The sequence below is a fragment of the Pygocentrus nattereri genome, chromosome 2, assembly GCF_015220715.1.
Source record: "Pygocentrus nattereri isolate fPygNat1 chromosome 2, fPygNat1.pri, whole genome shotgun sequence".
Classification (NCBI taxonomy): domain Eukaryota; kingdom Metazoa; phylum Chordata; class Actinopteri; order Characiformes; family Serrasalmidae; genus Pygocentrus; species Pygocentrus nattereri.
In genome coordinates, this window is record NC_051212.1 from 15338800 (window position 1) to 15361547 (window position 22748).

At 40.0% G+C, this 22748-nt stretch overlaps 2 protein-coding genes across 5 annotated transcripts in view; one reads left to right on the forward strand and one right to left on the reverse strand.

Annotated features, from left to right (window-relative positions):
* LOC108416654 (carcinoembryonic antigen-related cell adhesion molecule 5-like) overlaps nucleotides 1-22748 on the reverse strand; it is a 79966-nt gene that overhangs the window by 6034 nt on the left and 51184 nt on the right. For all 3 annotated transcript variants that reach the window (XM_037547420.1, XM_037547424.1, XM_037547427.1), the window contains 3 exons: nucleotides 18483-18755; nucleotides 10231-10578; nucleotides 9791-10060 (listed from right to left, as the gene is read on the reverse strand). In XM_037547420.1, the coding sequence (XP_037403317.1) occupies nucleotides 9791-10060; nucleotides 10231-10578; nucleotides 18483-18755 (891 nt within the window). The remainder of the gene's footprint in view (nucleotides 1-9790; nucleotides 10061-10230; nucleotides 10579-18482; nucleotides 18756-22748) is intronic.
* Nucleotides 819-14148, forward strand: LOC119266020. Of its 2 annotated transcripts, none has more exons than XM_037547492.1 (2): nucleotides 819-1972; nucleotides 13912-14148. In XM_037547492.1, exon 1 carries the CDS (start codon nucleotides 1282-1284, stop codon nucleotides 1942-1944), a length of 663 nt encoding a protein of 220 aa, XP_037403389.1. In that variant the 5' UTR covers nucleotides 819-1281; the 3' UTR covers nucleotides 1945-1972; nucleotides 13912-14148. The 2 variants fall into 2 exon arrangements, with proteins under 2 accessions (XP_037403389.1, XP_037403381.1); XM_037547484.1 differs by lacking the exon at nucleotides 13912-14148 and adding an exon at nucleotides 10438-10523 and having other exon boundaries at nucleotides 841-1972.

Consider the following 22748-nt stretch of genomic DNA (forward strand, 5'->3'; position numbering starts at 1 on the left):
CACTTTTCCCAGAGTTCAGTTAAAGATTGAAACCCCATGCTAAAGTAACACACAGAAAGCTTTAAGAACAGAAAAATGTCCAAACCTCTGACAGAAGCCACTAAACACACCTTACATATAAAAATACAGACAGCCCTGAAGGGGAAGACGACAAAAAAGAGTTGCTGAAGTTTCATTCACAGTTTTTTCTCCTTCTGAGGTGCACTAGACAGGTAAGGTATGATAAAGAACTGGCTAACACGTTTAACCAGCAGCAGCAGCTGTTTTTTCCCTTACCCATCAGGAATCAAGGGAAATAGTTTTCACCAGGTCTCTGAAAGGTGAGGGGAAAAACAGCCACGCCCTGCTGATCAAAGCTGGTCTATAGTGCTGATTGTAGCCACAGTTGTAGCTCACAGTGATTTCTTTCACTTAGTCCTCAAAAGAGAAAGAGGAAAAAACGCGGCTCCCCTGCTGGCGAAAGATAGCATAGCATGCTAATTGATTTGCTAATGCACCTCTGAGGCTTGTTGACCTGTTTCATCGACTCGTCTTCAACTCCTCATGTACTGTCGCTCTTCAGAACCACACATGCTGCGTTTTAGCGATGCACACTAGACAAGTGGTCACACTAGAGATGCAGGCAGAAATAAATAGTCCTATACTCTCTCAGAGCGGTACGACACTGTCACTGGGGCAGGACCCTTTTTCTCACTGTGGTGGGACCCTCAGGGGTACATCTCAGTAGCTTAGTCAGGGAACATAACTGAACCATAATCCACTGAAATGATATTTTCTAAGTTGTCCTGACTCCACACTCCCCGCCTCGCCTGCAGGCTTTTTATTTCAGTGTTCTGTTTTAAAACATCGGTTTATAAAAAGGTCCAAATGAGGTTTTCTGAGGTTTGTCTCCCCTTGATAAATCCAGTCTTATCCGTACTTATTAGTGAGGAGAGAACAGACTCCAGTCTAATGGATCGCGCTTTACTGATTATGTTTTATGTCAGAATTAATGAAATTGGCTGATAATTAGAGCAGTCAGTAGCATGTTTATGTGGTTTTAGAATCAGTGTAATGAGGGCTGTATTGATGTGTTGGGGTGTAACTGCTTTCTGATAAATCTCAGAAATTGGAGGTGAGGAGGGAGTCACGTGACGCAATCTGAGAAATGGCCGCTTAGGGGGAGACCTCCGTGCACCATTGCAACTTTTGCTCTGAATTTCGACATTACGGCTCTCAGATTACATTTATCTCCTCTCTGAGTGAGTCAAGCAGCTATTCGACCTACAGTTGCTGGATAAAATGGCATCTAAACGCGTCAGTCCACCTAAAACCAGGCAACGTGATAACGCTAAAGATGGCGCGGGCGACCGAGAAGAGATTGCTAGCATACACGAGCTTCTCAATATAGTGGACCTGCAGGAAAGATCCCGCCGCAACACTCTGCGATTTCAGGGTTTTCCAGAGCATTGCGAAGGGAGAGGCCCAGCAAAATTCCTGTGGGATGTGATTCCTGAGATGCTCGGCTTGGAGTTCCCGTCTGGGCTCGTGGTGGAGCGATGTCACCGCTTGGCAGTCGCTCGTATGGGGAGCAACAGGCCGGAGAGAATTCCCATCACCCGGTTCCTTAACTGGGAGGACAAGGAGTCAGTAACCAACGCGGCGAGGGAAAAGGGTGAAATCCGCTGGAATGGCAACCTCATCCGGATCTTCCAGGACTATTCAAAGGAAACGGTGTCTTTGCGGCAAAGTGTTGAGAATGCAAGAGGCCGCAGGAAAGCTTTCAAACTGAAATACCCGGCGGTTCTCTGTATCGCTACGGGGGGCGGAGGAGAGCGGCGTTTTGAGAGTGCTCGCACCGCGCTGAGCTTCATTTCAGCCCTACAGCCGGTGGCCGAGCCCCCACCTGATGGCGCATTGTACCGCGGGGGTCCTGGACTTGATGTAGGCCAGATTGGCCGTTAAACATGGCTTAGCAACAGAGAACTTGAAGGTAATGTAAATATTGTTACGGACAGGTTTTATGTGCGTTACTGCTTAAGAGCGCCGCTCTTAACCACCCACTTCATTGTTTATACATAGTTTACGTGAATTTTGGTCTCTTGTAAATGTAAACCGCTTTTCTAGATACTTGCGCATGTGCAGAAGTGAGTTACTGATTGAACGGTTGTTATGGATCCCGCTCTGTTGGTTGTCTGGACAATATTAATCACTAAGCTCCTTTGCTCGCTTACATTAATAATGTCCTTGTCGATGCTCTCAGGTTACAATGAGCCCCACGTCCTGTCACGTCGTTTAGGGAGCCGTTTAGTCGAGTTACAGAGACTGTTTAAAGTTCGCTGTTGTGATGGTGACACTGCCCTTCTCGCTGCCACAGGCTTGCAGATCACGGACCTAGTTGGTGTGTTTTCGGGGCGCCAGGAGAGTGGAAGCCCATTTGTTTTATTTACATCATCTTGTTTTGTTTTTTCAGTTTGGTTGGTTGTTTTTCTGTTTTTACCCCAGTCATTGCTACTCCTTTTATTAGTGCCAGTGTATCTATTCATTCAAAGGATAAATACGATCTTGGGGATTTGGTCATTTTACATACTGAGCTAAATTTGGAAGATGATGGACAGGTGGTCACCATACTGCTGTAATGTCAAATTTAATGTCAGCTAAATTAGGAAATACACAGAGTTTGAGCAGAACCACATGGAACGTGAAAGGGTTAAATCACAATATTACAAGATGAAAAGTAATGTCTTTCTTGAAATCAAGAAATTATGATGTGGTCTTTTTGCAAGAAACACATCTCACAGACAAGGAGTGTAAGAGGCTTTGTAGAGACTGGGTGGGCAATGTTCTTTCTTGGGAAGGTTCAACCAAGAGCCGGGGAGGTGGCAATTCTCATCAATAAACATTTACAATTTCAATGTAAAAAAGAATTTAAAGATAGAAAGGGTAGAATTTTAATTGTTCAGGCAGAAATCCAGGGATAAACATTAATATTAGCAAATATCTAAGCACCTAATTTGGATGAGCCATTTTTTTTGGAGACCTAGAGTGCAGTATGAATAGAATGGGTAATCACCCAGTCATTCTAGGGGGGGATTTCAATCAGGTCTTGGACGTAGTGCTCGATCGGAGTAGACCATCCACTTCCCAACCCCGGAGATCAAAGCAGGTTCTTGAAAATCTATGCGAATCTTTAGGTTTGGTGGATATATGGCGCACTTTGAGTCCTACATTAAGGGACTACACATTTTTTTCCTCCCCACTTCAAACCTTTTCAAGAATTGATTTCTTCCTCATATCCAAAACATTAATGCCCGCAATTTTATCTTGTAAAATTGGGAATATAATAATCTCAGGTCATGCCTGCGTGACACTTTATATGCAACCATTCACCCAAACAATAAAATCTCATCGGTGGAGGCTAAACTGAAGTCTGCTGATGGATGAAGCATTTAGAACAGCACTTAATGCTGAGATTAAGATGTATTCAGAAACTAACCTGCCTACGGCATCAACTGCGGCTGTGGCTTGGGAAGCACTAAGGCCTTTTTGAGGGGACACATAATCCAACACTGTGCTTACAAAAAAAAGAATAGAACTGCAAGACAGTTGGAATTAGAGCAGAGAATCAGTGTCGCAGAAGATAAATTCAAAATACACTTGTCCAATGAGTCCCTACTCAAACTGGCACAACTAAAATATGAGTTTAATACTCTTCTCTCACAAAAAGTGGAATTCTCTCTTTTCAGAGCCAGGCAGAGGTATTTTGAGGAAGGAGATAAGGCTGGCAGACTACTTGCCAGCTACATAAAAAAACAGGAATCTTTAAGCACAATTTCCAGTATAAGAGATCTAGGTGGGGAATTAAAAACCTCTACAAAAGAGATTAATGAATCATTTTATAATTTCTATAAAAACCTTTACAGTACAGAGTTGGCGGTGGATGACGGTGAGATTGAATCCTTTCTTGACAAACTTAGTTTACCAGTATTCTCAACAGACCAGAAAGAGGAGCTTGACAAACCCGTATTTGAGGAGGAAATTGTAGATGCGATCACACTTTTAACCACCGGCAAATCACCTGGCCCAGACGGGTTTACAGTAGAATTTTACAAAATGTATTGTAAGGAATTAACCCCGTACTTACTGAATATGTATGAAGAATCTTTTGCAAATGGTTCTCTTCCGCCAACTCTGTCTGAAGCATTGATCTCTCTCATCCTCAAGAAGGGTAAAGACCCCCATAACTGTCAGAGCTATCGACCAATTTCTCTTATTAACTGTGATGCAAAAATTCTAGATAAGGTCTTAGCAAAGAGATTAGATAAAGTAGTGGAGACACTGGTACATCCTGACCAGGTTGGCTTTATCCATCAGCGCAACTCTACAGATAATATCAGAAGGTTCATTGACATCATGTGGCATGTTCAGAATGACCAGGAACCTATAGCTGCTCTGTCATTAGACGCCAAGAAGGCATTTGACCGGGTAGAGTGGCGCTATCTTTTGCTGACCCTGAAAGCTTTTGGATTTGGAGATGTCTTCATAAAGTGGATTCATATCTTGTACACAGGGCCCAAAGCCGCTGTTGTTACAAACGGGCTTATTTCACCATATTTTAGGCTACAAAGAGGAGTGCGCCAAGGATCGCCTTTATCCCCCCTTGTGTTTTCTTTGGCATTAGAGCCTCTTGCGGTAGCTGTAAGACTGAATCCAGACTTCCCTGGTGTTCAGATAGGCCAAAAGACCCATAAAATAATGCTGTACGCAGATGACATCTTAACATTTATTTCTAATCCCATAAGATCGGTGAATTCTCTCTTAACAACTATTGATTCATTTTCCAAACTATCAGGGTATAAAATAAATTGGTCTAAATGTGAAGCCCTCCCCCTGACATCTTATTGCCCTAAAACAGCATTCTAGCATTCTCTTCACGATTTCTATGGCCTCAGAAAGGAATAACATATCTCGGTGTCTTGTTCCCCCCAAATTTGTCTGATCTGAGTAGGGTTAACGTAGAACCTCTTCTGGATCATTTTAAAGCGGAAATAGACAGGTGGTCCCCACTCTATCTCTCATTGTGGGGAAAGGCCAATGTCCTTAAAATGAATGTTGCCCCAAAATTTAACTACATTATTCAGGCTCTACCAATCTCCATTCCTTTGAAATATTTTCATCATTTTGAGAAGCTTTGCAATGTTTTTCTTTGGAATGGTAAACGGCCTCGTATACGCCTGAGTAAATTACAAAAACCAGTGGATCAGGGAGGGCTGGGCATACCTAATCTCCTGCTCTACCACTATGCTTTTTGCTTGAGACACTTGGTGCGATGGTCACTTCCCCCTGAAAGAGCTCCACCTTGGTTCGATATAGAGAGCCATGTATGCCACCCCCTTCCTGTTATTAGTTGTCCTTCTGTTGTGAAGTCAGATCACCCAGTCATTTCACATCTTCAGTGGGTATGGTGCAAAGTCTCAAAGCTGGTTGGATTCAGTCCATTTTTGAACAACCTTTCCAGCATATGGTCAAATCCTAAATTATGTATTGGCAAGTCTCCGTTTCTGTGGAAGGTTTGGGTACTGCAGGGCATTCATATGGTGGAGGACCTACATGTAGGGGATTCTCTTAAATCCTTTGAGCGTCTCCAGCATGAATATGGACTTCCCCTTAACCAGAGTTGGCGGTATCTCCAAATTTGCAGTCTTTGCTTACACGTGTTTGGGGCTGGTACACAACCCCCACAGGCAAAGGATCAAAAACATTTCTTTAATTTGCTCGGCCTTGGTCATGAAGCATCTAGGTATTACTATATTCTGCTACAGAAGTCCATCAAACCCTCTTCGCTAAAACCAGCATGGGAAAAAGATTTAAATGTTACATTCACTGATAATGATTGGTTAAATATTCTAAGGAAATCAAAGAAAATGTCCAGAGAACTTAGAACTAGGCTTGTACAGTTTCAAATTATTAATCGCTTTTATTGGACACCCAGTAAGTTATTCAGAGCAAACTTGAAAGACTGCCCTATTTGCTGGAGGTGTTCTTTGGAAGGTACACTAATTCACTGTCTGTGGGATTGTTCGGTAATTCAGGACTTTTGGCTGCAGCTACACAGAACCATCGAAATGATAATCGGGGTACAGTATCCCTGTCTACCCAGCCTATATGTTTTGGGGGGTCCAGGCCCTTTGATTTCCATGACTGTTTATTACTGTGATTGGATCCAGACAGCTCTTATGGTAGGCAGGAGGCTACTATTGAGACACTGGAAGTCGTCTCAGGCTCCCACCTTAAGTGAATGGTACGAGTTATTAAATAGTGGCCTCCTATGAAAGACTCTCTTTCAGGTTGATAGGGACACCTAATCAGTATTTTAAGAAGTGGCAGAAATTCCTCGGTCATATTGGTTCAGACTCAGCAAACCCCACCTCATAGCGCACACCTGTCCAAATGATCCAATCACATCTGTTAAAGTAGTAGCACTACATATATACCCTCCTTTTATTTATTTTTATTTATTTGTTGGTTTGTTTTATTATTTATTATTATTATTATTACTATTTTTTCTTTTTGTTTTGAAAATAAACAATGTTGTACATCTTTGATTTTATAATTATAATAATAATAACATACTGTAACTTTCTTTTCCCTGCTCCTGACTTTGTGATATTTACTACTGTTTATTCTGAGGCTTTGTAAATTGTGTTAATTATAAAATGTTCAATAAAATACTGATCATATATAAGATAAGTGACCGAAAACGTTTATAAAATTCAGCTGGGAATCCATCTGGTCCATGTGATTTCTGATTTGGCATTTGATAGAGAGCTTTAAAGGGGTTTGTCTAATGATTCTGCCTGTTTTTTCATTAGTTTAGGAAGAGAGACACTCCTTAAAAAACGGTCCTCATTAATTTGAATAAAACTCTCCATTCCTGTTTCAAAATATCTTTCAAATTCTTCATCTGTAAGTAGAGAGGTGTTAAAGCACCTTCATGGAGGGGGTAGAGCTTTATGTTCTACAAGAAAAGAAATGTTAATAGGAGCATGATCTGAGATGATACTGCTAATGTCAGAGTCAATTATTCTGTGTGAAATGGAATTATTAGTTAGGATGATTTATGGTGTGGGGAGTAATATGTAAATTCTTTACTGTTAGGGTTCTGTGATCTTCAAATATCCACCAGTCCAAAATCTAACATGTATTGTTTGAGTGACTGATTGTACCAGTTTGTGCTGATGAGAAATTCACACATGCATTTAAGACTATATTAAAATCCCCACCAAGAACAAGGGAGGAATTAGGAAATTTAGATATCTCTGTGAAAAGTAAATGGAAGAAAGCTGGAGAGTCTGTATTAGGACCATAAATATTAGCGAAGGTTAGACTGTCCTTGACTGTGGTTCCATTAATGATAATGTAACGGCTGTCGGCATCTATTAAAGTTGAGCTGTTTCTCAGAGCAGGTCCTCAGCATCTTTATCCACATGCCAGTGGGATTCACCTCAGTAAATGGCTAGTCCTACTCCTGAAAAAATAATAAATAAAAACAAAAACACACGCTGCGTTCATCTTGTCCTGTTTAATAAATACGCTGATAAATAGTCTATATAAAATCAGTCATTTGTATGAGTACATCTGTAGCTAACATGAGCTGCTTTCTTCAACTCTGTGCCACAACAACACACAAAGAGTCTATATTCATTATTATCATTCAAATTACAAACTGATGCTGACGTCACCGCTCAATGATGTCACGCTAGTTGGTTTGAGCTGGGTCTGCTAATGGTCTGATATGTGTTTCATGTCTGTAGCTTCATCTGTTTAAAGTTAAGCGGTGCATTTCCAATCAATTTAAAATAAAATCTAGATTATAAATTCTAATGAAATGTGAATGAAACACTTTTGATGTCCAAAGAAACGCGTTTGGTGTGAAAGATGCTGTCAGTTATACACTGTGTGCACAATTATTAGACAAGTAAGTATTTTGAAAATGTATCATTTTTAGGCATATTTTCTAACTACAAGCTGGATAAACTTGAATGCTTAATGGATTTAAGCGTAGCAGGTGATGTGTATCTGTGTAATGAGGGAGGGTGTGGCCTAAGGAGGTCAACACCCTATATCAAGGTGTGCATAATTATTAGGCAGCTTTTTTCTTCAGGCAAAATGGGCCAAATAAGAGATTGAACTGACTCTGAAAAGTTAAAAATTACCAAAAGTCTCTCAGAGGGATGCAGAACTCTTGAAATGGCTAAGATATTTGGGCGAGATCACAGAACCATCAAACGTTTTGTTGCAAATAGTCAACAGGGTCGCAAGAAACGTGTTGAGAAAAAAAAGACGCAAATTAACTGCCAAGGATTTGAGAAGAATCAAGCGTGAAGCTACCAGGAACCCATTATCTTCCAGTTCTGTCATATTCCTGAACTGCAACCTAGCTGGAGTATCAAGAAGTACAAGATGTTCAGCGCTCAGAGACGTGGCCAAGGTAAGGAAGGCTGAAACCCGACCACCACTGAACAAGACACACAAGCTGAAGTGTCTAGACTGGTCCAAGAAGAATCTGAAGACAGATTTTTCAAAGGTTTTATGGACTGATGAAATGAGAGTGACTCTTGACGGACCAGATGGATGGGCCCGTGGCTGGATCAGTAACGGGACAGAGCTCCACTTCGAGTCAGACCCCAGCAAGGTGGAGGGTGGGGTACTGGTATGGGCTGGTATTATTAAAGATGAGCTGGTTGGACCTTTTCGGGTTGAAGATGGGCTCAAAATCAACTCCCAAGCCTACTGCCAGTTTTTAGAAGACACTTTCTTTAAGCAGTGGTCCAGAAAGAATAAGCATCTTTCAAAAGGACAATGATTTTTATGCAGGACATGCTCCATCACATGCATCCAAGTACTCCTCTGCATGGCTCGCCAGTAAAGGCGTTAAAGATGAAAAACTTATGATGTGGCCTCCTTCCTCACCTGACCTGAACCCAACTGAGAACTTGTGGGCAATTCCTAAACGGGAGATTTACAGTGAAGGAAAACAGGACACCTCTCTGAACAGGGTCTGGGAGGCTGTGGTTGCTGCTGCACAAAAATTTGATCGTCAACAGATCAAGAAACTGACAGACTCCATGAATGGAAGGCTTATCACTGTTATTGAAAAGAAGGGGGGCTATATGGGTCACTAATTTATTTTTTTTATTTCTTAGAAATGTTCATTGGAAAGCTTAGAGTTGTTTGTTTATAATTCTCACTTGAACAGATGAAAATAAAAAGGTGAGATGGGAAAATGTGTGTTTTTCATTTAGCTGCGTAATAATTCTGCACCATTATAGTTGCCCAGTAAATGTGCACGTATAGATATTCTCCTAAGAAACCCAAAACCTCACTTTCCATCCATCCATTTTCTAAGCCGCTTCTCCATCAGGGTCGCGGGGGGGATGCTGGAGCCTATCCCAGCAGTCATCAGGCGGAAGGCAGGATACACCCTGGACAGGTCGCCAGTCCATCGCAGGGCAGACAGACAGACACAGACAGTCACTCACACCTAGGGGCATGTCCAATTGACCTGACTTCACTTTATTTTTCTTAAACAGGTTTATTAAAATTGTGGATTAACCGAGAGCGCTGTAGTTGGTCATTAATAAAAATAATCCTCAAAAATAAGACTTGCCTAATAATTGTGCACAGTGTACACAATTCACTGTCTTGTGAATAAACTGCATGTGTAACATTTAGAAGCAGAGCATTAAAAGCAGTTCAGTGTTTCAAAGTAATAACAGCAGAAAGACTTTGTGACTGAGACGTTACTCACCTGATACAGTCAGTGTAACAGCATCACTGGTCTCTGAGTAACGCGGCTGTGTTGACTGTCTTCCTTTACAGGTATAAACTCCTCTATGAGACGCAGCAACGTTAGAAATGGTGTATTCATTCCTCTGTTGAGCTTCACTGAGAGGTTTACTATCCTTAAACCAGTAATACTGCCAATGATGTCCACTTCCTATATCACACGTGAGAGTGACTGTCTCTCCGGTGAACACAGGATCAGCTGGGTGTATTGTCACTGTAGCTTTTGGTCTCGCTGTAAAAACAGGACGAATAATTTAGAAACTTTTGGAACTTAAATATGAAATCAGAAGATGTGAGTTTTGAAAATAGTTATTGAATAATGGGATAAGTGAACATGAAATTACAGGAAATGCCTCCTCTATTTATTCTAAAGTCAAATTTGTGGCAAGAAAACAGACGAACCTGTAACTGTGATCACGACTGGAGCACTGCGATGTGTTTTGTAGACGTTGTAGTAGACATAGCGTTTCTTACTGTTGTCGTAGTAGTAGCCGTCATAGCGCTGGTAACTGTAGTCGAAGTAGTTTTTCCTGCGTGCTGCACATTTAAACTCTGTTCTTCCTTTGTCAGACACTGTTACTCTGACTGTGTTGGTCTCTTTATCTACAGGACTCTGAGGCTGTATTGGCTGAGAGTCTTTGTACCAGAGAAACTCCCATCCAGTAGACTCCACCTCACAGGTCAGAGTAACTGTGTCTCCAGTGTAGACAGAGCTCTGAGGATCCACCCTCACAGTCGGTGTGGGTTTTCCTGTTGGTATGAAATGATGAATCAGAGCCGCTTTTCATTTTACAACACAAGCAGTAGTTCAATCGTCTTATACACTGTATTTTATTAATGAGTCTTTAAATCTGCTGTCATTGTTTCTGAATGGGCTGCACCAACAAAGGTTAAACTTTAGCTCCTCACTGAACAGGAGTGTGAAGTTATATATACAGCATTACTAAAGCATTACTTCTTTATGGGTTCCTGAGGTTTGTAGCCTTCAAAGTAAAGTGGTGAATTATTTCTTTCCTTCTTTTTCACTGTTTGGTTACTGATGAAATAATTAGTGAACACCGTTAAATAATGTTTTTATTTAGAAAAGTATCTTTACGTGTAACACATGAATGAATCTACATTCATAGACTGTAATGAGGTGTTAAAGGCAGATCCACAGTGAGGGCAAACAGTACCTTCCCTAAAAAATCTCCATTCTTTACTTCAGAACTGAGTAGAAGTGCTAAAGCACACTCCTGGTAAGTGCAGCTTATGTGTACTCTAGCGTCTTTGTGTGTGGCTAACATGTTTCCTCACAGCTGCTGCGCTAGCTCACTGTTAGCGGGTTAGCTTGTGGCTACTGTGTAAGCTCAAGGCTAGCAGGCTGTGAGTAATTCAGATTAGTTTGGATAGTTTCCAATTAAAGTTTGTTTCAAATTGTTTAGTGTTAAATAAAACACTAATAAACTGATAATGATAAAGTAATTATGGCTCCTGGTTTCTTCATGACGACTGAATGTTAAATGTTCTTTAATTGTGTAAACGCCTTTATGATGATCTCATGATATTCGTATACAGTCCTCTCAAAAGTTTTAACTACCAAAGACCCATATTTGATCAGGTGGAATCATCATGTGTTTCTGTTTCTTCAGGACAGGTTGTCCTTCTCTGTCAGTCAGTGAAACTAGAAGAAAACTGTTTAAATATCTGGTGCTGTGTCTGTGAAGCTAAGACAATAAAAAGCTGAGAAAATACATTTTATATTTTTATTTGTTTGATTTTGATTTTGTCACATTCTAAAGCTTTAGCTCAGTGTTTATTTGCTGCTAGGAAACCGGCCTGAATGGATCAAGTAAAACCATTTTAAAGTCTCACATGTTGTTCTAATAAACTGAACATCAGGCACATTTTAAGGCGCTGCTTATTTCTATTGTATCAGGAATGTCTGTGTTCTATGCTGCATATTTGCAACTGTGCTGTTGTGTTTACTGAGCTGTATGTGCAGCTAAAACATTTTACTATTAGTGTTGTGTGTATTTATTTCTTTTGAAACATTGACAGAGGACTGTAAAGACAATTAGATGGATTAAGATTTTTTAAGATTAATAAAATCTTAATGATTGGCTTTCGTCGGTTATTTAATCATTAACAGTGATAAAGAAGCAAAATTTCACCACTTTACTTTGAGGGCCACAAACATGAAGCCATGAAGAAGTGATGCTTTAGTAAAGCTGAATATATAACTGAGCCCTCTATGAGGCGGTGACTCAGCATTCAGTCTTTCTATTTAGCTCCTGACCATCATGAAGACCCTATGAACATCATGAAGACCCTATGAACATCATGACAACAGATTTTTACATATTATTAAGCTTTAAACAATATTTTCACCCTTTGTCACGATCGGCTCCTCCCAGTCCTGTCCATGTGTTCATGTTTTGGTTTAGCCCCTTGTTTTTGTGACTCTGCCCCTGATTGTTTTCACCTGTCCCTCATCTTCCTGGTGTGTATTTAAGCCCTGAGTCTGCCCTTTGTTTTCGCTGGTCTTTGTATTGGTCTGTGTTTGATGTTTGCTTTATTTCAATCTCTGTCTGTGTAGTTGGTTTGATTCTGGTGTCGGTCATGTCGGCCCCACGATCTCTCCGTATTGGCTCTCTGACCCTGGACTGTCTCCACCCTGATTTTGGATTTGCCCTTAATAAATCCCGCTTATCTCAGCACGTGCGTCCGGCTCCTCGCTCCACGTTACACCCTTATTATCTTTTCATTATTTATCTGTGTTTTTCAAGGTGGATTTCACTGGACGATGGATTTCTGAACTGGATTACTGACTGGATTACTAGCTGAAATCTCCACAGAGCCATGATGGTCAGCATGATCTGTGAATCATGTCGCTGTTTTAACCCATTGTTGGAATATGAAGGGCAAAGAGCAGAGCAATAATATCGAGACTTTGGGTGATATTCCAGCCAAATTACGCACTGATGCTGAAGTCACCGCTCGATGACGTCACGCTACTTGGTTTGAGCTGCGTCTGCTGACTGGTCTGATATGTGTTTCGTGTCTGTAGCTTCATCTGTTTAAAGTTAAGCGGTGCATTTCCAATCGATTTAAAATCAAATCTAGATTATAAATTCTAAGATGAAGCCGTTTCTTCTGACTGTATGTTTTCAGAGATTCTGAGGCTTTTAGCGTTTGTGAAAAAGTTATTTTAGCTGGACCTCAGCTGCTCCTTCAGCTCGACTACAGTCATTCCAAAAGCAGAGGTGACCGTGTTTGGTCAGTGAGGTTTTGTCCACAGTGAGTTCACAAAAGTAAATAGAGGGTGAATAAAATACTTTTGCTGTCTGAAAAAACGCGTTTGGTGTGGAAGATGCTGTCAGTTATACACAAACAATTTACTGAATCTGAAACTGCAGGTGTAACATTTAGAAGCAGAGCATTAAAAGCAGTTCAGTGTTTCAAAGTAATAACAGCAGAAAGACTTTGTGACTGAGACGTTACTCACCTGATACAGTCAGTGTAACAGCATCACTGGTCTCTGAGTAACGCGGCTGTGTTGACTGTCTTCCTTTACAGGTATAATCTCCTCTATGAGACGCAGCAACATTAGAAATGGTGTATTCATTCCTCTGTTGAGCTTCACTGAGAGGTTTACTATGCTTAACCCAGTCATACTGCCAATGATGTCCACTTCCTATATCACACGTGAGAGTGACTGTCTCTCCGATGAACACAGGATCAGCTGGGTTTATTGTCACTGTAGCTTTTGGTCTCGCTGTAAAAACAGGACGAATAATTTAGAAACTTTTGAGACTAAAATATTCAATTTTCAAATATTATATTCAAATAATCCGACGATGCATGTGAGTTTGGAAAAATGACTGAATAATGGGATAACTGATCATAAGTGATATGAGAAATGCCTCCTCTGTTTATTCTAAAGTCAAATTTGTTGCAAGAAAACAGACGAACCTGTAACTTTGATCACGGCTGGAGCACTGGTCTGTGTTGTGTAGGCTCCTCTGCGTGCTGCACATCTAAACTCTGTTCTTCCTGCATGAGTCACTGTTACTCTGACTGTGTTGGTCTCTTTACCTACAGGACTCTGAGGCTGTAATGGCTGAAAGGCTTTGTACCAGAGAAACTCCCATCCAGTAGACTTCACCTCACAGGTCAGAGTAACTGTGTCTCCAGTGTAGACAGAGCGCTGAGGATCCACCCTCACAGTCGGTGTGGGTTTTCCTGTTGGTATGAAATGATGAATCAGAGCCGCTTTTCATTTTACAACACAAGCAGTAGTTCAATCGTCTTATACACTGTATTTTATTAATGAGTCTTTAAATCTGCTGTGATTGTTTCTGAATGGGCTGCACCAACAAAGGTTAAACTTTAGCTTGGATTAAATGAAGGTTTATCAATAACACTTTACAATAAGGATACATGACAACATTAATTCATAGCATTACTGAATTTGATGCCAACATGTTCTAAAAAAGGGACGGGGGCATGTTTACCACTCGGTTTCATCTCCTCTTTTGACAATGCTCTGTAAGCGTTTGGGAACCAAGGAGACCACTTGCTGTAGTTTTTAAAGTGAAATGTTTTCCCATTCTTGTTTGGTATAGGATTTCAGCTGCTCATCAATTCAGGGTCTCCTGTGTTGTATATTTCATTTTATAATGTGCCAAATGTTTTAGTGACTGTTCTGGACAGCAGGCAGGTCAGTTTAGCACCTGGACTCTTATTACTGAGCAATGCTGTTGTAATATGTGCAGATTGTGGTTTGACATTGTCTTGCTGAAATAAACAAGGCTTCTCTGAAAACAACAGAAATATGCCAAAACATGTATGTATTGTTCAGCATTAACGGTGCCTTCATAGATGTGCACGTCACCCATGTCATGTGTGCTAATGCACCCCTATACCATTAGGAATACTGGCTTTTGAACTGTGCATTGATAACAAGCTGAGTGGTCTATCGTCCAGAGGACACAGTGTCCATGATTTCCAAACAGAATCTTAAATGTAGATTTGTCTGACCACTTTCCCACTTCCTCTCAGTCCATTCTAAATGAGCTCAAGCCCAGAGAAGGTGGCAGCATTTCTGGATCCTGTTCATGTACAGTTTCTTCTTTGCGTTTAACTTGCATTTGCGGATGCAGTGATGAACTGTGTTCACAGACAGTAAACGGCAGAAGTTTTTCGAAGCCCATGCAGTGATTTCTACTACAGAATCATGTCTGTTTTAAATGCAGTGCCACCTGATGGCCCGAAGTTCACGGCCAGCAAATACTGTATTTTGGCCTTGTCCCTTGCATACAGAGATTTCTGCATATTCTCTGAGATGTTTAATGATATTCTGTACCATAGATGATGAAAAACAGAAGTTCTATGCTATTTTATTTTGAAAAATGTTATTCTTGAATTGTTCCACAATTTGATTGTGCAGTCTTTCACAGAGTGGTGTACCCCTCCTCATCTTTCCTTCTGAAAGACTCGGCCTCCCTGAGATGCTTTTTTAATACCCGATCATGTTACTGACCTGTTGTCAATAAACCACGAGGTGTTTTTTTTTTTTTTAGTTGTGATGTGAGACTGATAAGATTTACTTAGCTAATGTTAGCATGCTAGCTACAATGTTTGTTTATACTGTTTCTGGTAGCTGTAGCTCTTTATCGGATATGTAACAAAATTTAAGATATTAGGTCATTTTAAAGTAAAACTTAACAGTATCTGTATAGTATTTGTAAATAATGTGGCTAAAGTTACACAGCTGACATACACTGTATTGCCAAAAGTATTCACTCTCCCATCCAAATCATTGAATTCAGGTGTTCCAAACACTTCCATGGCCACAGGTGTATAAAACCATGCACCTAGGCCTGCAGACTGCTTCTACAAGCATTAGTGAAAGAATATGTCGCTCTCCGGAGCTCAGTGAATTCCAGCGTGGTACCGTGATCTGACGCCACCTGTGCTACAAGTCCAGTTGTGAAGTTTCCTCACTACTAAATATTCCACAGTCAACTGTCAGTGGTATTATAACAAAGTGGAAGCGATTAGAAACAATAGCAGCTCAGCCACGAAGTGGTGGGCCATGTAAAATGACAGCGTGGGGTCAGCAGATGCTGAGGTGCATAGTGCGCAGAGGTGGGCAACTTTCTGCAGAGTTAATTGCTACAGTCCTCCAAACTTCATGTGGCCTTTAGCTTAGCTCAAGAACAGAGTAGAGAGCTTCATGGAATGTGTTTCCATGGTCTGCTAAGATGCTTAGAAATATCTTAATATCCCTCATTGTCTTTCATTATTGTCCCCCCTGGCCCATAACCCAGATTTCTCTTTTCAGCTGAATAGCTCTGGACTCTCAGTTTGGTTTGACAGAGGGATTAAAAACATTTCCCACCATTTTTCTGGAAGTTTGCTCAAATCGTTTATACAACTTCAAGAAGAGTACGAGTTACCTAGGTCAGACTTTTAAAATATCTCCAGGTTCGTCACCTGATCATCTCAACTATTAAGGATGGGAGATTCAGAAAGGAATTAACCCGACCTTGAAGAGTTGCTAGTTAAGAAAAGCCAGGCTAGAGGGGTGATTTCACCAATTTATGGCATTTTGCTAAAACATGTTAAACCATCATCAGACAGTCTGAGAGGAGCCTGGGAGAGGGACTTGGGCCAACCAATCACAGAAGAGGACTGGTGCAGTGTTTGTAAAGACTTGTTTACCAAATGTTCCTCATCTGGTGTTCATGAGCTTAATGTTAAATTCATGAATAAGATATATTTTACACCTGTTTGCTTACAGAAGATGTTTCCAGATAGATCTAATTTGTGTTTTAAATGTAAAACTGAAAGAGGAACATTTTTTCATGCTTTCTGGCAGTGTAAAAGAATTGGCACTTTCTGGGACAGAGTACATATTAGGGTAGAAGAAATCTTCCAAACACCATTTCAGAAGAGTCTCCTGCCCTGTAGCTTTTGGGAACAGGAGTGGAACGTATTTTTTACACTGATAGCAAATTTTTACTTCTAATGCTTTCATTTCTGGCAAAAAAATGTATCCTAACTCGGTGGGCCAGCCCCTCTCCGCCATCTGTTGAGCAATGGCTTTCCCAGGCTGCAGCTCTGCTTCACTAAGGTTAAACAAACACTCTGAAATATTATCTGAATAGGAACATGTGCATATCACTGCTGTCGGAACAAAACATTGTATCTCCAAAATGGAAACTTTAGAGGAGAAGGAACAAACATACATTACTTTCAATGTAAGTTAATGGAACCAGACTTCTTTCCAAGTCATTTTAGGCCGTTTATTTTGGCCCATCTTTCATTAAATTTACAGACAATATAAAGGCCAAAACGTTTTTTCAAATTATCTTAAAAAATGAAAGTCAACAGAAATGGAGATACGAGGTTTGCTGAGGATGGTCAGCTGTAAAACAGTTACACAGTCAAGTCTTTAGGAACATAATGAAATGTTAAATAATGATTATAAACCACTAAAATACCCTTTGCAGTAAAAATAGCCTTATTCTAAAAACAGGAGCTGAGAGAACAGAAGAAAGAACAGAGTCTCAGAGCATAATTTACAGTCAGAGGCTGAACATGACGCTGTTATAATGATTAAAATTTCAATCATAATGATTTACAGAAAAGAGAGCACAGAAAACACTGCAAGGACGCAAGAAGTGGGGAATCAGCGAACCCTGATTTCAGAACTGTAGAAGTTACAAAAGAAAAACTTTCTGAACTTCATAATAATCTGAGTGGATCAAAGACTCAGTGTGAGCCTGTCTTAGAGCAGAGTTTGTGTTTCTAAATTTGCCGTAGCTGCTCTGGTGAAGTGAACGTGGTATTTTCACTACAGTGAGCTGAAGTCTGTACAAAGTTATAGACCAGTTCTGAAAGAAGCTTAATATTGTTTTTAAACTTCTAAATAATCATTCAATCTAATGAAGACGTTTTATTAAGCTCTGATTCATTAGTTAAGTATTAATAATCATTCAATGTAATGAAGACGTTTTATTAAGCTCTGATTCATTAGTTAAGTATTAGTAATCATTCAATGTAATGAAGACGTTTTATTAGGCTCTGATTCATTAGTTAAGTATTAATAATCATTCAATGTAATGAAGACGTTTTATTAAGCTCTGATTCATTAGTTAAGTATTAGTAATCATTCAATGTAATGAAGACGTTTTATTAGGCTCTGATTCATTAGTTAAGTATTAATAATCATTCAATGTAATGAAGACGTTTTATTAAGCTCTGATTCATTAGTTAAGTATTAGTAATCATTCAATGTAATGAAGACGTTTTATTAGGCTCTGATTCATTAGTTAAGTATTAATAATCATTCAATGTAATGAAGACGTTTTATTAAGCTCTGATTCATTAGTCAAGTATTAATAATCATTCAATGTAATGAAGACGTTTTATTGAGCTCTGATTCATTAGTTAAGTATTAATAATCATTCAATGTAATGAAGACGTTTTATTAAGCTCTGATTCATTAGTTAAGTATTAATAATCATTCAATGTAATGAAGACGTTTTATTAAGCTCTGATTCATTAGTTAAGTATTAATAATCATTCAATGTAATGAAGACGTTTTATTCAGCTCTGATTCATTAGTTAAGTATTAAGTGAGCTGAAAACTTTTTCACACTCACCTGATACAGTCAGTGTAACAGCATCACTGGTGTGTGAGTAGCGTGATGTTCCTCTCTCTGTTCCTCTACAGGTGTATGTTCCTCCGTCAGACGCTGTAACAGAGCTGATACTGTACTGCTGTTTATAACTGACAGCAGTGGATGAACCATCTTTAAACCAGCTGTACTGCCAGTTAGAGACTCCTCCTCCCTGTATGTCACATGTGAGAGTGACAGTCTCTCCACTGAACACCTGATCATCAGGCTGTATGGACACCGCAGGTTTTGGTCTCTCTGTGGAGAGAAAGAAATCCTCAGAACAAATAATTCAGATAAAGATGATTTCTACAGTGCTGTGAAAAAGTATTTGCCCCTCACGTGATTTCTTCTACTACTATTTTTACATTCTAAAACAAAGACAACACAAGTAAACACAAAATGCAGCTTTTAAATGATCCCTCCTTTATTGAAGATAAAGATTTATTCAATACCAAAACCATGTGACCGACCTATCAACCAAACTATTGTGAAAAAGTAATTGCCCCCAAAACCTAATATCTGGCTGTGCCAACTTTGGCAGTAACGACTACAATCAAACGTTTGTGATGACTTGTGATGCGTCTTTTACATTGAAGTGGAGAAATTTTGACCCACTCTTAAAACAGCAGACCGGCTTTAATTCGGCTGCACTGTGTGATTTTTCGAACATGAACTGCCCATTTAACAAGTTCAACTGCCCATTTAACATCTTGTCACAGCATCTCAATGGGATTCAAGTCAGCACTTTGACTCGGCCGCTCCAAAACCTTAAGTTTATGTCTCTTTGAGCCATTCAGAGGTGGATTTGCTGATGTGCTTCAGATTATTGTCCTGCTGCATAACCCCACTGCGCTAGAGCTTTAGGTCACACACACTACCACCACCATGTTTGAGTGCTGGTATTGGTGTGATTCGCTAATGGTGGAATGTGCTGGTAGCTTTACGCCAGATGTATCAGGACTCATGTTATCCAAAAGTTCCACCTTTGACTAATCAGCCCACAGAATGTGATCCCAAATGTCTTGGGGGTCATCTAAATAGTTTTTGGCAAATGCTGGACAAGCCTTTGTGTTTTTTTTTGTTTGTTTTGGTCAGTAATGGTTTGCATCTTGCAACTCTCCCATGGATGCCATTTTTGCACAGTGTGTTTCATGGACTTTAACTGACAACTGAGGCCTCCAGGTTTTACATTTGCTGGAGTCCCAGAGCCTTAGCAACAACTTTGTAACCCACTCCAGACTGGTTCATTTCAGTGAGTGTGTTTCATATCCATATTTGAGTCTCTTTAGATTGGGCATCATGTCATTCCTGAGACGTTCTAGCCTGCTTCACGTTGCCAGACAGGTTCTATTTAAGTGACATTTAGAGTCAACAGTTCTGGAGCGTATTTCAGGTATTGATTTCAGAATTAGGGTAAATTTACAAAAAAACAATGAAGTTAATAACATAATAAGACAAAATTGAAATATTTAATATTTTGTCTTTGTACTGTTTTTGTTTCATCACAGGTCAAACTAAATTTACTTTACCATATGTCAGTATGTTATGTCAATTAGTATAGTTAGTAGATGAGCCACTACATTAGCGACCCCCGCAGGCCACAGTGTCAGTAGACTGTCTGTAATTAGTGCCTCTTTTAGTAAAGCTGGCTTGTGTGTGTAGAAGCATTTAGCATGTGAGCACAGGGTCTCCACTGAGCTGCAGGACTGGGGGCCCTGATACTGACCTGATACTGACCTAATGAATGTGCATTTTGAGCAGTGGCATTGTTTATCCACAAAAATATCAGGAGAGATTATGCAAAGAAACAGTTTGGAACAATTTACTGAAGTGAACTGACTGGAGGAGTCGTGTGTTTCTTTACACCAAGAAGAAGGAGGAGCAATTACTTTGACAGAATACAGCATCAGATAATTACGCTCTTTATGACTTGTAATTAAAAAGGAGACAAACAAAAAAAAACAATCATTGATTTTCTACAGGTTTATCCAATTTAGGATTTTCTTGTGTTTCTGTTCTCAGGCCAGACTTACACTTTTACTACCTGTGAACAATGGCCTGCCTGCCTCCCTGTCTGTCTGTCTGTCTGATAGTCTGTCTGTCTGTCTGATAGTCTGTCTGATAGTCAGTCTGTCTGTCTGTCTGTCTGTCTGTCTGTCTGTCTGTCTGTCTGTCTGATAGTCTGTCTACCTGCCTGCCTGCCTCCCTGTCTGCCTCTCTGTCTGTCTGTCTGATAGTCTGTCTGATAGTCTCTCTGTCTGTCTGTCTGTCTGTCTGTCTGTCTGTCTGTCTGATAGTCAGTCTGTCTGTCTGTCTGTCTGATAGTCTGTCTGTCTGTCTGTCTGGTAGTCTGTCTATCTATCTATTTATCTATCTATCGATCTATTTATCTAATCATGTACTTTTTACATTTATTAATAATAATAATATATAATATAATATACAGCAATGTGTATTATTTACTTTTTACTGTGTTGTTTTTTAACCAATCCCATTTTATCTCCACAGTAACTGCATTCTTTTAAAGCCAAACCTTTTCAGGTCAGGGTCCTCATGCTGAGGCAGTGTTTGTCTCAGAACCCATCAAATATTTTCAGAAGCGAAATTAAACATAAACTCATCTTAAAATTCCTAATATTTTCAATTCATTTTGACACAAACTGTAATTTCCATCAAAAAATACAACAGAGTACCATGATAAACGAATGAAAATGCATCAGCCTGTATTGTGACTCAGTGAAACTGTGGAACAGAGAAATAATAAAATAATGACTCACTAATTTGTTCTGCAAACATGTTCTCATCTAAATCTGTTCTGATCCATGTTGTCAGCTAGCATAGTAGCCCACCCCGCTCTGAGCTCTGAGCTCTGATGATTTCTCAGACTAAAGCTTGTTTTACACTAGAATAACACAGCAGCTCAGCAGAGCAGAGTTCTACATCTTTATAGTGGCCGGGAGTTCAAAGCAGGAGCTGCACTGACTCTTCATGTTAAAACGGTTTAGTGTGAAATAACAATAACTTCTGTTTATTTATGGCGTCCATACTGTATTATAACTTTACAGGCTGGTCCAGTTACTGAAACACAAAACACCACCATGACTAGAATACCAGAACATGTAAACTGCATTCAGACGTATATTTACAGTAAGAATTACATGTTAAGACAAAAATCACAGTCACAAAAACTGCAAGGAATGATGGGAAGCTCTGTCCTCTATCACCACAACGTTCAGAGACAGGCAGACTCTCACACAATATAATCAGCAAATCACAGCTAATTACTGCATCACTCTTTACTGCAGTCCACTGCTTTAAGGAGGACAGTAGATCACTGCAGTGTTTCTGCTGTAAATGTGCAGCAGTTCTCTACAGTTTACAGCAGAATTATTCTGTAAATTAACTGCTGACGTCTGTCTTTCTGCACAAAGAAGCTGAAACGTATCAGCTGTGATTGGTTTACTCTGCCTGATCCACAGCTCTGAGTGACAGAGTCTCCACTGTAGACACGGCTCTGAAACACCATCACAGCTGGTTTATATTCTGCTTGCAGTAAAAATGAAAAGCTTTAGAAATATTTCAAACACATCTACTGTGTTAATAGTGATCATAGTAGACTACAGTAATTAGTTACGCCTGCTGTGTAAACTGAGTGGCCACTCACTGGACATTTTATCAGTAACACCTACATAAAGGTTCACTTTGTAGGTCTACACTGACCGACTGTAGCCCATCAGTCTCTGTCCAATTTATACGCTCCTTTAATGTTTACCTATATGGTAAGTGTTTCTGATAAAATGGCCACTGAGTGTAAGTACCTGTCTGCAGGTAACAACGGAAGGTAGGAGTACTGAATATACTGGTTTGTCAGTGAATTTTTATGGACATAACAGAAAATGTGTTACTCAAACATTTGAACATATAAAATGTAAAAACCTCTCGTTGTTGAAAGTTTATGCTTTGATCATGTAGTATTGAAATACTCGGATATATAACTTTTAACAGCCTGAAAACAAGTTACTGTGCTTTCTGCATCTTTCTGTACATATATGCAGGTTACTAGCTGTAGCCAGCAGGGTTAAGGGTGAGATGGGGACTTTTAATTTGAAAGCAGCCCCTGGAGGCAGTCATCTTCGTGCTCCAGGTGTGTTTCAGTCCCGCGATAGTTCGCCACAGTATCGTTTAGTCTCGTCCGGTCTTCTGCCGGTCGTAGTCAGCAGTCCGCGTCGGGGCTGCCGAGTTAAGATG

What these genes read in the sequence shown, in the direction of transcription:
- LOC119266020 (XM_037547492.1), top strand. Translation starts at nt 1,282, where the DNA reads ATGGCATCTAAACGCGTCAGTCCACCTAAAACCAGGCAACGTGATAAC.